The 15,862-nt window shown below is 45.3% G+C and overlaps 2 protein-coding genes across 4 annotated transcripts in view; one reads left to right on the top strand and one right to left on the bottom strand.

Annotated features, from left to right (window-relative positions):
* The window catches only part of LOC121934450 (gonadotropin-releasing hormone II receptor-like), a 65,235-nt gene extending 55,264 nt beyond the window's left edge, over window positions 1-9,971 (top strand). For 2 of the 3 annotated variants that reach the window (XM_042474972.1, XM_042474973.1), the window contains exons 2-5: window positions 3,087-3,305; window positions 6,161-6,676; window positions 7,432-7,633; window positions 8,547-9,971. In XM_042474972.1, the coding sequence (XP_042330906.1) occupies window positions 6,164-6,676; window positions 7,432-7,633; window positions 8,547-8,953 (1,122 nt within the window). In that variant the 5' untranslated portion in view covers window positions 3,087-3,305; window positions 6,161-6,163 and the 3' untranslated portion in view covers window positions 8,954-9,971. Of the gene's footprint in view, window positions 1-3,086; window positions 3,306-3,961; window positions 4,054-6,160; window positions 6,677-7,431; window positions 7,634-8,546 lie in introns of those variants that run through there. The other variant, XM_042474971.1, reaches the window with a different exon arrangement.
* Window positions 9,972-10,066: 95 nt separating this feature from the next.
* Window positions 10,067-15,045, bottom strand: PARP16 (poly(ADP-ribose) polymerase family member 16; the record flags this gene model as incomplete). The annotated part of the gene is made up of 5 exons (XM_042474985.1): window positions 10,067-12,358; window positions 12,683-12,824; window positions 13,121-13,292; window positions 13,983-14,189; window positions 14,860-15,045. Coding segments are annotated over 5 exons (849 nt in total), but the record flags the coding sequence as incomplete, so codon positions are not given.
* Window positions 15,046-15,862: the final 817 nt, after the last annotated feature.

Raw genomic sequence — 15,862 nt, 5'->3', positions numbered from 1 at the left:
GCACCAAAAGCTGCACTCCAGTGCTTAGGAATGGAGTGTGGCTTTGGTGCGAACTCCGGACTCTTAGGACCCATGCATCATTTAAATAGCATACCTCCAAAGAGACCCAAAGCAGCTTTATTTTGGCAGTCTGTAACAGGCCTTAGTTTGCATCTTACGAGGCGATGATCTGTTTGACATTCTGCACTGGGCATCATTCGGGCATGACGGACATTGCAAATATTTCTCTGGTGCACTAGGATGTAGTCAGTGAGGTGTCAGTGTTTGGATCAGGGATGCATCCAAGTTGTCTTCAGGCTGTCTTTCTGCTGAAAGATGGTGTTTGTAATAGTCAGCTGCTGCTCTGCACAAAACTCTAGCAGGAGGCGTCCGTTATCATTACAGTTTCCAACACCATGCTTGTCTAAAATACCTTTCCAGGCTTTGAAGTTCTTTCCTACTCTGGCATTGAAGTCACCAAGGATAATGATTTTGTCTTCTGCAGGGACTTTTTGTATAAGGTGACGTAGGTCTGAGTAGAATTTGTCTTTCTCCGGAGGGTCGGCTTGCATAGTTGGGGCATATATACTGAAGAGAACAACATGTGGGAGGCGTAAGGAGATAATGTGATCAGAGTGCCTTGTTGGCAAGGTTTCGAGTTTGGAGGCAATGGAGTTTTTGATCATGAAGCCTACACCTGAAAGATGTTTTTCAGTTCTGGGTTTGCCAGACCAGTAGAGTCTGTAGCCGGCACCGTGTTCTTTAAGGCTGCCTTCCTCATGGAGACGAACTTCACTAAGAGTAGCGATGTCAATGTTAAGTCATGACAGTTCATGTGCTATTAGGGCAGAACGGCGCTCAGGATGTCCACTATCTGAAGAATCTTGCATGGTTCTGATGTTCCAGCATGCAAGCGTTAGTCTATTTGCACCTTTGGAGGCTGGTGTGTGCCTTTGTCTCTTTGTCTTTGTTTGACCGCACCAGAAGATGCCCGTTGGCCGCGGCTAGCCAACCGGGTTGTTGGGGATGAGCTTTCTTCAGGCCACCTTTTCTAGGCCCCTCTCCATATGGAGCAAGCAGTGCTCTCCTTAAAAAAGGCTGCTTGGTCATTCAGGATGCTGCTGAACAAGACTGTCATCCCTGGTCAGTCTCAAGCGACCAAAGTCCTGAACTGCCTGCATGCAGAGTTGGGTCTGCGGCTTCCAGTGCATCTTTACACCTGCCGTTTCGTCCCTCGCCTATCGCTACAGGGCTTTTTCAGAGATTGGATGTATCCTTTGAGATTGTGTAATGGATTTTTGTGGTGGAGCGCAGCGTGCACAGAACTGGCCTCACCCTTTAAACCAGAGGTTCGACTGCTGAGGCCTTGACAAGCATGGACAGTGGCAGCGAGGTCCTCGGGTCATAGGTTTGGTTAGAGTTTCCTTCTCTTATAGATGGTTGACCTTAGAGGGTTAGACGAGCACCATCTGCCCGGTTTGGGATTAGAGTTTTCCTTCTCCTAGGATGGTTGCCATAAGGCTAGAGAGCCCATCCTGCCCTTTGGCGCTCTTGGTCAGACCCTTCGGTTGTGACCTGTCTGGCATGGGAGGCCCTGCCGGTGGCTATTATACCACTGCCAGCATAGCTCACAACTTCATTGGGGTACATAAGCCTCTCCCCCGCGACAAAGGGGCGTCAGTAGAGAGGCTTCCCATCACCCCCAACCAACCCACATGGCCATGGCCCTGGAGGAGGGCTCAAGTATTCTGGGAATTTCCAGAAAGGGACTTGAAGGGCCAATGGCACAGACAGGCTGCAGGGAGACCTCCCCCAACCTCTGCTGGTCTGGGGATGATGAGAAGTGTCCTCTAAGACCTCCCCACATGCTGTGCCTTGTGAGGATGATGGGAAGTGTCCGCCTCCAATCCCCCTTTTAATGCTAACAAGTCTGCCTTGTTGTGACAATGATGATGATGATGATGATGATGATGATGATGATGATGATGATGATGGTGATGGTGATATCAGCAAACTTCTGAGGCGTGTGCCCACTCTTTCTGAAGCCAAGAGAGTGTGACCTTCCAAAGTGTGTTTTTGTGTGTTTTTTGTGCTTTTAATGCTAGCAAGTCTGCCTTGTTGTGACAATGATAGTGGTGATGATGATGATGGTGATGATATTTGATATCAGCAAGCCTCTGAGGCATGGCCAATGTAAGTTGCTGTGAGTTTTACAAATTCATGCGCAGTGAAGAAAAACCAAAGTCTCTTGAGAAAGTACACACTTCTGAAAAGTACAGTTGGTGCAAGAAACCTGAAACCGAGGGCAAATCTGCTTCTTGTTAAACCACCTTGACATGTTCAATATGGATAGCCATGTTCACCCATATTCAGTGTTAAACCCAAAGGGTTTGGTTATGGAATAAGCCTCTGAAATATGCAAGAGATTGCCATGTTAAATAAAGCCATGTCAAATGCACAAATGTGTGCCGTGTGTGTTTTGGAATGGCCAGAAAGGGCCATCTGTCCAGGAATAATGCCAAAATGTCCTCCATTTTGAGCATGCCTAAGATACATGTGTTTATATTAATGCTTTTTAAAATTATTATTATTACTTTAGTTGTTTGTGTGTCCTCCATTTAAAAACATGTCCTACATTTGGGGCTAAATTTTGTCCTACATTTTTTTTACATTTGTCCTGGTTTGGAGGTTGACAGTTACGCAACCCTAGATCTGGCTCATGTGTGCTACTCCAGTCTTATGTCTATAGAGTTATGGGGGAAACTGTTGTGAAACGACTGATACGAAGTTGACATTTCTGGCAAAGAAGCCGTGCGGGTGCCCCCCTCTTCCTTCCTTGGCAGCGTAGGTCACCCACCCGTCCTCCTCTGGGATAAAAGAAGGATTATAGCAAGGCCTAATCTAGAAAACAGGACCATGGCAACCTAGCAGGGGAAATAACCCTTGGAATTTAGTTACGTTTCCAAGAGGCAGAGTGGGGGGAAACAGGTCGCTGTGGCTTTTCTCCTCTGCCTTGTTCCTCCTTTGCTCCTCATGGTGAGTAAGGCACAAGGGAGGTCAAAATGAATTGTAGAGCCTTTCACAAGCAGGCTTGCTTTCGCTTGCAGGTCGGGTGACCGGACCAGCAGAGCTGTTCCAAGAAGGTCCACCATTGAATTTGTCGCCATTTGCACCTCCTTCTTGATGGTGGCTACCATGTCCTGGCAAGGACTGGTGCCAGGGGCAGAAGAGAAGAATATGGAAGTAGCATGACCCTGGAAACAAGCTTATATCTGCCTGCAATAAGACTCAATGCACGATCTGAATGGTCAAGCTCATAGAAGAAGGTAAGTCCTTAGAATAAGGGAAAATATATAGCTGGAAGAGGCTCCATGGCTACAGGTCTAACTTCTACTCAATTCTGGAATTCCTGCAAGAGCATCCCCATTAGGGAGCTGTCCAGCCAATTTTTGGAGACATCCAGAAAAGGAGAACCCCAGCACTTCTTTAGGCCATTGGTTCCATTATCAAACAACTCTTATCTCAAGAAATTCCTTCTAAAGTTCAATTGGGAGCTACCCTCCGGTAACATACAGTGGGCCCTTGTTATCCACTGGAGTTTGGTTCCAGGACCTCCCTATCGATAACAAAATCTATGGATGCTTAAGTCCCATTAAATATAATATGGAGGGCTGACTGTAAAACTTTTAGACCTGGTCCTACCTTTGGGGATAGTAGCAATAACAAATTGCCTCTCCATCCACCTCTCTTTTCTGAAAAACGATGAAATCCCTTCTACCAGGTACATATTATTCTCTGTATTATCCCACTCGGAATGCTATGTACGCAGAAGGCTCTGTCTCTGTGCATGACCCTTGCTTTGATTTCTTCTAACCAAACAAGAGCGCTACATAGCCCTAGCTGCGGAGAATATCTTGGCTGCTGCACAGGGTATAAAAATAGTCTCCACAAGCTCTCTGTGTTGCAGTCATCTGCACAGCTCCACCGCTTTGCTAGGTGCTCTCCGTCTGGGCAAAACCACTTTGTGACTTGGAGTCCAAACCTTTGCTCTCGATGGGATTGCAGGTGATGCAGGTGAGTGACTTTTCTCTCTCATTGGGGACTCTAGCAATACTCCCCCTGGCATTATGATCGTCTTACCTGGAGAGAAGGCAAAATTTTGGCGCATTAGTTGCGCTACGACTTCTGTAGCTCACCTTTCCAATCCTGGGTGCCACTGAAGAGTAAAGATGCTACACAGAAGGCTACAGAGAGAGCTAGTTTGAAGCACAGCAGCAGCTGGGGTAAGGAAAGGAAACCTGCGCTTACTTCTTCCTGTTTTCTTTCAAGGTGAAGAGGCAGTTCAGGTGCAATAGTCAGCACTTCAACATAGAATAGCTTTTTGGGTGTCTACCGAGTGCTGTCTTGTGTTCCTTTTATTGGCTACTCAGTCATGCGAGGGGCCTACTGCGCATCCAAGGGATAGTATGCTGTAGATGACCTCTGTATGCATTAGTTGCGCTACTCATGTGGCCGAATTATTCACCGTAGTGCAATGGAATGCTCTGCTGAGAATGGTGGAAGTGTAGTTGCGCATACAACAATGTTGCACATTGCAGTGTGCAAGGGCTATTGTGAAAGACAGTAACATGGAGATTGGGATGGTGCATTTCACATGGCCCAGTAGCACACTGTCATGGACATTTGTTGTGCGGTGTTGCGGCTTTGCGTGGGGGTTGTGTAGCACTGATGCAGCATATCTCTCCATGAAGATACAGTATTTACTCTATGCTGAGGGGATGTCGGATTACAGTCTTGCTGTATCAATGGGCGTGAAACAAGGTGGCAGGTGGTTCCTACATCAGTGGGATGGTGAATGTGATCCCAGTTTGGTCCGAAACGCAAAGGACCTCTCCGGAGCCTAAAGCAACTGGGATGAATTCAAGGCTTTGGCACTTTGGACAACTCCATAAAAGCCCCAGCATGGTTTCACTCCTCCACCGACATGGAAGCTGTCAGACACCACTAAGATGAAACTCTTTTGGAATCAGACCATGTTTTCTTCACCATCCATATGGTCATCCATCCGCTCTGGCCTTAGACAACATCTTTCCACTGTCCCTTAACAACCGTAGTTAAAACTGGACTTGCCACCTCATCACCAGACCCACAAGTCCTGCATTTCTATGGCTATTCATACAATCTGATTATAAAGGTCCCTCCAAGACAACAGTTCACTCCATGCATCTGAGGAGGCAAAGTCTACAAAAGCTTATACTATACAGTGGTACCTCGGGATACGAAATACCCAGGTTACGAATTTTTCGGGATACGAAAAAATCCCATAGGGATTTATTGTTTCGGGTTACGAAAGTTTTTTCGGGTTACGAAAAAACTCCGGCGCTATTTTAAATGGAGCCGCGGCAGAGCCGCGGCTTTTTCCCCATTAGCGCCTATGGCATTTCGGCTTACGAAGGCTTTTCGGGTTACGAAAGCGGCCGCGGAACGAATTAAATTCGTAACCCGAGGCACCACTGTAACTTCTTTCACATCTGAGGAAGCAGACCATGTCTATGAAAGGTTATGCAACAATTTCTTTTGCATTAAAGGACGTAAACCAGGACTACACAAGCTTATGCTACAACCTTTTTCATATCTGAGGAAGCAGAACAGATCTATGAAAGCTCATGCTACAACTTCTTTTGAACAGTTGGTCTCAAAAGTCCTGCAACATCCCTTTAAAATAATTTTGGGCTGATTCCTTCCAATGTCCGCCGAAGGTCAGCCAGTGGATCAATTCAGTCTTTTTCTGCAGCTCGGATTTTCAATTCCAGCATACTTGCCTTCCTTCTTTAAAGGTCACTTGTGGGTTTTACGTCATGATCGCTAAAGAAACCCACAGCCAATTCCTGGCTTAGCTGGAATCTGTCTTTGCAGAGCTGTACCTTTAATATTCATTTTCTCAATCCTGTTTTGTTTATCACCATCTGTTTTTACTTTCTATTTAAATAATTGATTGACAGAGCTGTAATTACTGGAATTTTACATGGCACTCTGCACTTCCTTGTATTGATCTGGCCATTGCTCTCTGAATGGGGTTTTTTAAATTATACATTTTGAAACGTTGCATTTTACCTTGCTACACACACAGGTATGTCAATGCTGCATTGTTAAAACAATCTCCCTGTGTCTCTTTCTCCAGGGAATGACGGAAGGAGAACCACTGATGAACGATCTCCAAGGATGCAGCGCTGCAGATGAGAACACCTCCGTCTCCGTTTGCCCCAAGGCCTGGGTTGAGCCCACCTTCACCCTCGCTGCCAAGGCTCGGGTTGTTGTCACCAGCTGTTTCTTTGTGGTGGCGGCATGCAGCAACTGGGCGGTCTTGTACAGCGTGACGCGGAAGAGACGGAAATCCCACGTCCAGCGGCTCATCCTCAGCCTCACCGTGGCCGACCTGCTGGTGACCACGATTGTCATGCCGCTGGACGCCGTGTGGAACATCACCATCCAGTGGTACGCCGGAGACGTCCTCTGCAAGCTTCTCAACTTCTTCAAGCTCTTTGCCATGTACTCGGCCGCGCTGGTGCTGGTGGTGATCAGCTTGGACCGGCACTCGGCCATCCTTCACCCCTTCTCTTTCGCTAACTCCAGCCATCGCAACCGGATCATGCTCTCCGTGGCCTGGGCTCTCAGCGTCTTGCTGGCCTCTCCCCAGGTAGGAAACCCTCAAAGCGGATGGGTAACTCATGCAGTGTTGTTGAGCTGCAGCTCCCAACATTCCTCATCGTTGGGTAGGCTGGGAGTTGCAGTCCAACAACATTGCAACATTGTCAAGCCCAGAAGGATACAAGTTCGGAAATCCAGGCTTCAGAGTTTAAAACTCAGAAAACCTTATCAAGATCCAGTCCAGTGGCATTGATTGTCAGAACTGACCAGGAAACCTTAAAAGTGCCTAACTCACCATTTAAAAATTCGGACAGGCTTATTTCTTATTTTAATAAACACATTTTTCTTCTCATTCTCATCCCATCCCCTTCTTTGTTGATACACTTTCTTTCACGGAAACAACCCTGGAATGGGCTTGGCTCTTGCTTGCCTCTCTTCCAGCATTATCTTAGCTAACAAAGACTTAGCAATACAATTTCCACTGCATAACCCATCACACCTCATTCCCAGCGTTTCTATGGCAGGCCTGTCACCTGCAGATCTCATGACAGATTCAGGTGGTTGGAGCCCCAGAGCATTTCCACAATAAGGTCTCTTTTGCACAGATGTGTGAGCCATTGTAAGAATGGTTTATGGAAACTGAAGAAATGGATGGACTCCATGGCCCATGTGGCCCCTTCCGGTTCTATGATTCTACAAACGCTTGTCCCTTAATGGAGTGGTGACTGATTCCAGCTCTATGGCTTTTGTGAGCACCTTGCCCTTGCAGATAAATCTAAGCACCTTTCCTTGTATCCATTCCAGCTGTTCCTCTTCCACCTCTACACCATCCCAGGGGTCAACTTCACCCAATGCGTGACGCATGGGAGTTTCAGAGAACGCTGGCAGGAGACCACCTACAATATGTTTACCTTCACCACTCTCTACATCACTCCTCTGAGCGTCATGGTCGTCTGCTACGTCCGCATCTTGTTTGAGATTAGCAAGCAGCTGAAAATTAACCAAGGTGAGCGCATGGTCCTCAAATGGTGCGAAAGTGGTGCCCAGGGGCTTTATCTAGTGTAGACTCCCCTTTTCAAGAGCTATTGCTCCCAAAGAAATACCCATCTGGACCAGCTCCACAGTGAAAAATAGAGTTAAAGGCATTAGAGTTACTATACAGTAGAGCACAAATCAGGAAAGTTTGACCCTGCAGACAATGTCGAGTACCCATGTCAATAGGGCAGTTAATCAAAATTTAAAGGGACCGTGTTCTTGTGTGCCTTCAAGTTGTTTCTGATTAATGATGACCCTAAGGTTATCATGGGGTTTTCTTGTCAAGATTTGTTCAGAGGAGGTTTGCCATTGCCTTCCTCTGAGGCTGAGAGAGTGTGACTGGCCCAAGGTCACCCAGTGGGTTTCCATTGCTGAGCTGGGATTCGAACTCTGGTCCAACACTCATACCACTATGCCATGCTGGCTCTCTAAGGAACTATCCAAGGTGCAGTTTTGCACACTGTTTTCAGCTTTTTTGAAGAGAGATCTTTACAATTCATCACCCCAACAAGGGTTGCTGTTCTTGCCACCTTGATGGATTGCAACTTCTATCATTCATCACTCTTGGGTACAATGATAACTGATGAAAGTTGCATTCCTATAATCAAAGGACAGGTAGAGCTTGTTGGTTGCTTCCAGATGCCCTTGTGAGCATTGGGGAGATGAAGCTGTCATGCATGGACACTAAGACTACACACACCAGCATAGCTACACTAGTGTAATTGTTGGGTCTTAACCAACATCTGCTACCATTCCTTCTCTCCATGCTTTTGTCCCGTTTGCCTCATCTCCCACTTTCCAACCCTCCAGCCCATCCCGGGTGGTAATCTAACTGGCCACCTTTTACTTTCTTCCCAATTGATCCCTCTGAGATTATCCCACAGGTCTCGCCAGAGGTAAAGATGACCACATCTCCAAGGCCCGCATGAAGACCCTTACCATGACCATCTTGATTGTGGCCTCTTTCATTATCTGCTGGACACCATATTACCTCCTGGGCTTGTGGTACTGGTTCCAGCCTGACATGATCCGTCAAATGCCGGAGTACATTAACCACTTCTTGTTTCTCTTTGGCTTGCTGCACACTTGCACGGACCCCATCATCTATGGGCTATACACCCCGTCTTTCCGAGAGGACATGAAGCTGTGCCTCAAGAGCCTGAAGTTGACATTGACCCACCAAGAGAAGAGTCTTGCGTCCATTTTGGAACTGAAAATTAAAGAGGAGCATGGGCAGGGTGAGCACCCTTCAAGTGTTTCCAATGGAGGGACGATGCATACGGTGTTCTAGAGTAACAGCCTTGGACAGAGATCCTCATGCCTGTTGAACTTGCAATTTGCAATAACCATGCACTTGAGGAGCCAGCTGCTAAATATGTGAAGAAACTCCATTAAACTGAGGATGTGAAAGGTTTTTCTGTAGTGCCTTATTCACACATGCAAGGAAGACCAAACACATGTGGCCCATACAATGAACACTGATGGTGGATTTGATTTACATTCCTCTCCATGCCATTCAACAGAAGTAGGCTGGAACAGAAACAGAATTACTGTAACTTTCACATGGCTTGCCATGGCTGTAAGGGCCCATTCCATTGAAATCCAAACAGGTTGCCTGCTTGCGACTCATTCGTGGGATTGTCTGCTCAGTCTGAACAATGAAAGCGTGGAGAGGAAATAGCCACAGGTTCCCACTGGAGGAAACAAGAGAGCATTTCCCTGTGTTTCCCAATGTCATAATAGTGACACTAAAAGTGACTTATTAATAGTGGGTAACTCAGCAAGTTGTCTGCAATTCTAGATCGGCAATTTAGTTAAGGATACTGAACAAAGTAGTGTCTCCTGGCCTGATGCTTCCAATCTGGATTTGCTGGGCATCCCTGCAAGCAATGGGAGTCTATTCTTTCATGGTACAGCAGACAGATGTTTCCAAACCCTCCCATGAACAATTGCCAGTCAGGGTGACCAGTGGTCCTCCTTTTCCCTGACATGTCCTACATTTCAGCTTTAGGTCCAGGGGTCTGGGAGGAGTGCCAAAATGTCCTCTATTTTGAGCCATATGTCAAGAGGCAGTTCAATACATTTATTACTGCCACTGCCGCTGCAAAGGGCTTGCTAGTTTTCGGCAAGCAATAAACATGACCAAAATGTTTTGCCTTGCAACAATGCACCTTAATGACTGCAGAAAAAGTATTGCCTTGGAGAGTCCAATGAAAACTATTGCATTGGAGAGTCAAAGGAAAGGAGGACAAGGTTGGGGTGGTTTTGTTTTTCTTTCTTTAATGGAGGTGTGGAAAGAAAAGGAGGATCTAGGTTGTTGAAGCAGAAAGTGTACAGTTTGGGTTGAGGAAGAAGCGGGAGGGATGAGAGAAGAAATGGGGAAAAAATACAAATGAATAGACAGTTTAAAACTGAATAAGACGTGCTTTACTTTTGCACTTTTTAAATCACTCTGTACAATTTTAAGCATTTGTTTTGCTCAGAGTTCTCCAAGTATATTGCAAGCCAACAAGACATTTCAACGAAGGTAAGTTCATCCGAAAAATATGGCCGAGTACATAATAAAATACAGTTATGTGTAATATAGCTGTAAATAAACCATATGAAATGAATATGTTTATATTAGCGTTTTAGCTTCTTTTTTTCTTCAGTGCCCGATGTTTTGTGGTGTCTTGTCCTCCTTTGCGGCTATGGCATTTGGTCACCTCATCTTCAATGCAACAGTCAGAAGCGGTAACTTCTTCAAACTCTGGTTGCTTCTGTTTGTTCATTTAAGTGTTTTCGGAGCAGAGACATACGAGACTGTTGTGGTTGTGTGCCTTCAAGTCATTTCTGACTTCAGAGAAGGGATTGCCTGTGTTTTTCTCTGAGGTTGAAAGAGTGTGACTTTCCCAAGATCAGCCAGTGGCTTTCCCTGAGCCCTAGAACAAATTGCTAGACCATGCTGGCTCTCTGCTACACAGATTGCACTTTGGACTCAAATGTCAAATAGATGATCCCTTGCCACATTTGCTGTTCAGCATGGATCTAGGGGAAGTGTGGGGTAATGGGGGGGGGATGAGAAAGAATGGTTGGAGGTACTAAATTCTCAAGATTTAAGGTTAGTTCCTTAGCTCTTTTGGCCTCTTACAATAAAAAACAGACACCATTATTTCCCATGGATATAGCAGTTTTAATGTCCAAAGTGCTTGAGCATCTCTTTTGTGGTGGCCTTCACAATCAACTTGCAAGGCATCACTCCCACTTCATAAATGAAGAACCGTGACTGATGGCAAATTGCCCAAAGGAAGATCCATGGCAGAATTGAGGCTTCAAGCTACAACTTTCAGGATGGCCTTTTCAAAGGGACTCTTTTGTTTGCCTCCCATGAACCAGAAAAGACAAAATGCAAGCCATTGCTGGTGCCAGATTCCAGGTGCTCTTAAGGAAACTCAAAGCGGCTTCTTAAGTCTATGGCCGGGATTCGAATAGTTAGTCCAAAATGACATCAACTCACTGAATCAATAGCAACTTGTATGTCAGTGCTTGGGACATTAATTCAATGGATCTACTTTTAATTGGGGCTAAAAATGGAATTTAGCATGTATGTTTATTTTTCCACATTGGTTTCCAATTAGATGAAGTGCCTTTCCTTCTCCAATCCCTAAGCTATGCATGAGAAGAATTCTGAGCATCTCTTGCACTACTAAAGGGTTGGTTGATCTACACTAGAGGTGCCCAGACTGTAGATAATTTCACTCGCAGGCAAAGTAAAAGATGCAACTGGTTATGCCCCAACTGCAAGGGATGCTCTGGAGGCCTTAATTTCCCCATTTCTGATCTCCAATTGGGTGGCCTGCCCTTTGTTTGAAGCTAACTATGTTCTCTTCAAGGAAGAAGGTTCAGCTTGACAAGTCCAACAGACAGAAAGGAGAGACACAATCTAGTCAAACCAGGAAGAGAGAGGAAAAACCAAGATCAAATGTATGCTAGGGCGAAGGGTAGTGTGTTTTGCTCTCGAGTCACACAATCACTTCTGGCTTGGGTATTTGACAGACAGAAAAAGAGCTTTCCCCAAAGTCTTCTGCTCCTTCTCATGCATCCGCACGCATCACACAACACACATATTAAAGCCACATTTCAGTGTTTCAAACACCCAAGCTGGAAAGAACATGGAACCTCTGAGAGGTATTGGTCAAAGAGCAGACTCCCTGTTTGTGGAATAAATTAAAATACTGCTACATGCTTGAGGATGACATACTCCAGATCTGGACATCCTTATCCTATGTGGTGCCAGTCGTTGTTCTGTTGCATTGGCCTTCCTGAAATCCCTGTACTCCTCCTGGTTTTGTCATTAGCACAGCAAGAAAGAGCTTGCCTCTCCCTGCCTCTTGGGTATGGAAGCAAGACAAAAACCAAGATATTAAAAGGCATACCAGGAACCTAAGGCAGCAGAAACAAGTCCATCCCCCCCTGCAGCTCTCTATCTGTGCAGAAATTTAGAGCGATGGGGAGTTCAACAAATTTTTGTCTCTGACATTGTTAAGGCATTTGGTGAAGTTGAGCGCCCCAAGTTCAATGCCTGAAGTCAAAGAGCCTGTTCCAGTAGTAAAGGAAAGCTGGAGAGTTGCTCGCTCCTATGATGATCAGAAACAGCAGATACAAGCTCATCAACACAGCAAAGCGATGCGTGGAGACCCATGACTGACTAGAAGGCCTGCAAGAAGAGGGAGAAAGAGGAAAGAGTGGATGAGCAATCACCATATGCTTATTTTTACATTTTCATTTTTTAAAAATGTCTGTGTGACAGTATGCAGGATAAATAATATATGATTAATAAACACAATACAACGTAAGAAATTAGCACCCAAGGAGTCCTAGTAAAAGACACAGCCCCACGTGTCCAAAAGAAAAGGAAGTAAAGAAGCAGACTAGGAAGCTACAGAAATCAAGGGAAAGAAATCAAGGAAAGGAATATATGGTTCAGACACCTATGCAGCAGTTTCTTCCCCCAAAAGTAGAGAAACGGTGCTGTGCTCACCTCCGATATTGCTTCTGTGAATATACTAGCAAGTATTTCACTCGGATCAGCTGATTATTTGTCACAACAAAGTATTTCTGAGGGACATCACCGCCTTCACTGTTCCTCACTCTGGCTCTCTTCTTGTCTATTTCTTTAGAATCTACAGAAAAGAAGAAGGGAAAAAGAGAGGTCCTTTTAGAAAGAAGGGCAATATCCCACTGAGCACTTTACTGCCAAAAATCTGGAAGTGAGGGGTTCAGTTCTGGATGCCACACTAGCTATCTTTGGTTCCCCAAGAATCTGATCTATTTGTCAAGTGAGAACTTAAGAAAGGACTAACTGAACAGTAGTTAGTCTGGTCTCCCCAAAGTGTGTTGGCTGCGGATGGTGGGAACTATAGGCCCAACAAATGAAGAAGAGGACATGAGATCAGGGAAGGACATTTTAGTGACTCACCTTTCTTTTGGACTTGGCACTTGACATCTGGGTGATCAATGATCTCACAAACTGCGACACAGCTCAGGACTGGGCCCATGATGCTTTGCTGCCAGCCAAGTCCATGGGGGCTGTAGAGAAGAGCCAGGCTCAGGTCACTGGTCAGGTAGGTACCTTCTCCGAACAAGGAGGTCTGAGAGAAACGGAAAAGTGTTTTACATCAACTGAATTACTCCCTGGCATCCTTCCCTTTTCCATAACGGTCAATTGTGATTCTTATTAATTATATCCGCGCAACTAGAAATCAACATAAAAACGCCATTTAGAATTTTTTCATTTATGGGTTTAAGCCAAATAAAGGACAACATGATAAGGCTTATTCCATTGGGATGGAACAGAGCAGCAAATAGGAAATTGTGGCCCACTGGGAGCATGTGGCCCCTGGGACTCATTTTGCGGCCCCCAAAGTCTCTCCATGAAATCTATTTCCCTCAAAGCACTCCAGAATCCTGTACTACTTTCCAAATACCTCTGTTTCCTTCTACAGTCCTTCTCAAAATGGCGCTTGGAGATGCTGGGGCATGCGTGTGATCCACTGGTGGAGGTCTGGGAGGGAAACTAGTCCCAACCCATGTAGTTGCCCAACCATGCTTTAAAAGGAGATCAACTCACAGATGTGGATGTATCAATGCTGCCCTCTAGGCTCAGAGGCAGTATACCTCTGAATTACCAGCTGCTGGGTAGAACAGAACACTGCCTTCATGTCCTGCTGCAGGCTGTCCAGTGGTTGGCCATTCCTGGCCAACTACTGGACAGCTTTGTTCTGATGGCACAGGGCTCTTTGGGAGTCTTTATTCTGATGCAAGCAAGACTTGTTCCTTACCCGGTTCAAATGGCACTGTAACCCATTGTGTACGATGGAGTGGAAGTTCTCAAGGCGGCTCCCGTGGAAGGCATAGATGAGGTCTCTCCCCGCCTTGGTCTCCTCAAATTTGGCATTCATCTGACTGGAATAGGTGATTTCAAACAGGAAGTCTGGCGCAGTAACTGGCACACTGGGTGCTCCTGTCAGCTCTTCGATCTTCTTATACTTCAACACCATTAAGATGCAACAAGGTTATTCACTTTGAAGGCATTGATCATCCCATTTAAAAACATGTTTGCAGTGCCTCACACTTCTTTTGATCCTCAAAATATTTAGACTAAATCTAAGTAAGGTACCTCTGTAAACCTGACCAAATTAAAACAGGTGGCTCCTGTGAACATAAGATGCCAGCTATAGAGAGGGTGTTATCCACAGCATGATTCAGATTGTGTGTGTGTGACCCCATGCATTCCATATTTCTTAGGTAAGGAGGTGTTTTTTGCCACTTATGGTGGTGCTTTTAAGAACCTGGAAATTTCTCAGACCTCTTCAGAATCCATGACTTCCACAAAGAACTTCCCACAGCACCCAAAGTTGTGTTTGACAGACACTGGTTCAAGGATTCAGCTATCTTGGCCCTATACAGACAGCCAAAATAAAGCTGCTTCGAGTCACTTTGGAGATATGGTGTTTCAATGATGCATGTGTCCTAAGAGTCTGGAAGCTGCACCAAAGCTGCACTCCAGTCCTTAGGACTAGAGCGTGGCTTTGGTGCAGCTTCTGGACTCATAGGATGCATGCATCATTGAAACACCATATCTCCAAAGTGACTCGAAGCAGCTTTATTTTGGCTGTCTGTATCAGGCCATAGTTTCCATGATGATAAGACTCTAACCTCTGTTTTGCTGGCACTGTGGATGCACAAGGCCTTGGAGGACAAAACCCAGCCAAGCAACTCCCAGACCCTTTTGTCGGCAACTTGGGCAGACTCAAGCAGGTCCTTCAGGCTCCCGAGTGTGTTTGTATCTGCAAGCTGAAAGAAAGAGAAAAAACTACTTAGGGGACATTCCTGGCTTTTTAAAAATCATCTTGCACACCGAGGAACCCCTGGCGGTTAAAAGGAAGTGAGCAACATCTTAACCAGCCCAAAATCTAATGCAAAAACCATTGCAGGTGTGCAAAAGACAACAAATGGAAGGCACATAGGGATGATTTGGAAGAATAGAGACAGTGCTGCTTAGATGTAGTAAGTGTAGGAGCTCAGATCCAGATAGTGCTAAAAGATTTTACAGAGACGTTACAGTAACCTAGGCCGCTGCTCTATCTAACTCCAGGTTGGGCAACTCTGGAAGTCATTTCCAATCCCCTGGAATTGCTGTGGGCAACGCTAGATATTCATTGTGAAACTGGAACTGATCAGAATTGCTGCTTCCAGTTTTTAGAAAGCTACATTGAGGGTTTCTTTTGAAATTCAAGGTGCAACTGGATAAGGAAGGTATATATGATGTGCTGGTTTTAGAGGAAAATGCAGTTTGCTCTTTAATATCAGCACTCATTAAACCACACTCCTAGTCTGGGAAAGCACTGGCCACAGCTTCTGTGAGCAACCTGTCCATCCAGAAAGGATCGTTCTACATCTCGCCATTGCAAAACTTAATTTTCTGCAGCAGGAGCACAACGTTTCTCTGCAGCATTGCCAAAAGCAGAAACAGCCCACTCTGCAGCTGGTGCACCTAAACATAATAATAATAATAATAATAATAATAATAATAATAATAATAATAATAATAAATTTTATTTATATCCCGCCCTTCCATGGATATGATCAGGGCGGCTTACAAAATTTAAAAAACATTACAATACAAAGTTAAAATCCAATAATCAGTTAAAAACATTAC

This window comes from Sceloporus undulatus, chromosome 6 (genome assembly GCF_019175285.1).
Source record: "Sceloporus undulatus isolate JIND9_A2432 ecotype Alabama chromosome 6, SceUnd_v1.1, whole genome shotgun sequence".
NCBI classification, from domain to species: Eukaryota; Metazoa; Chordata; class Lepidosauria; order Squamata; family Phrynosomatidae; genus Sceloporus; species Sceloporus undulatus.
This window is presented reverse-complemented; position numbering and strand designations above follow the sequence as displayed.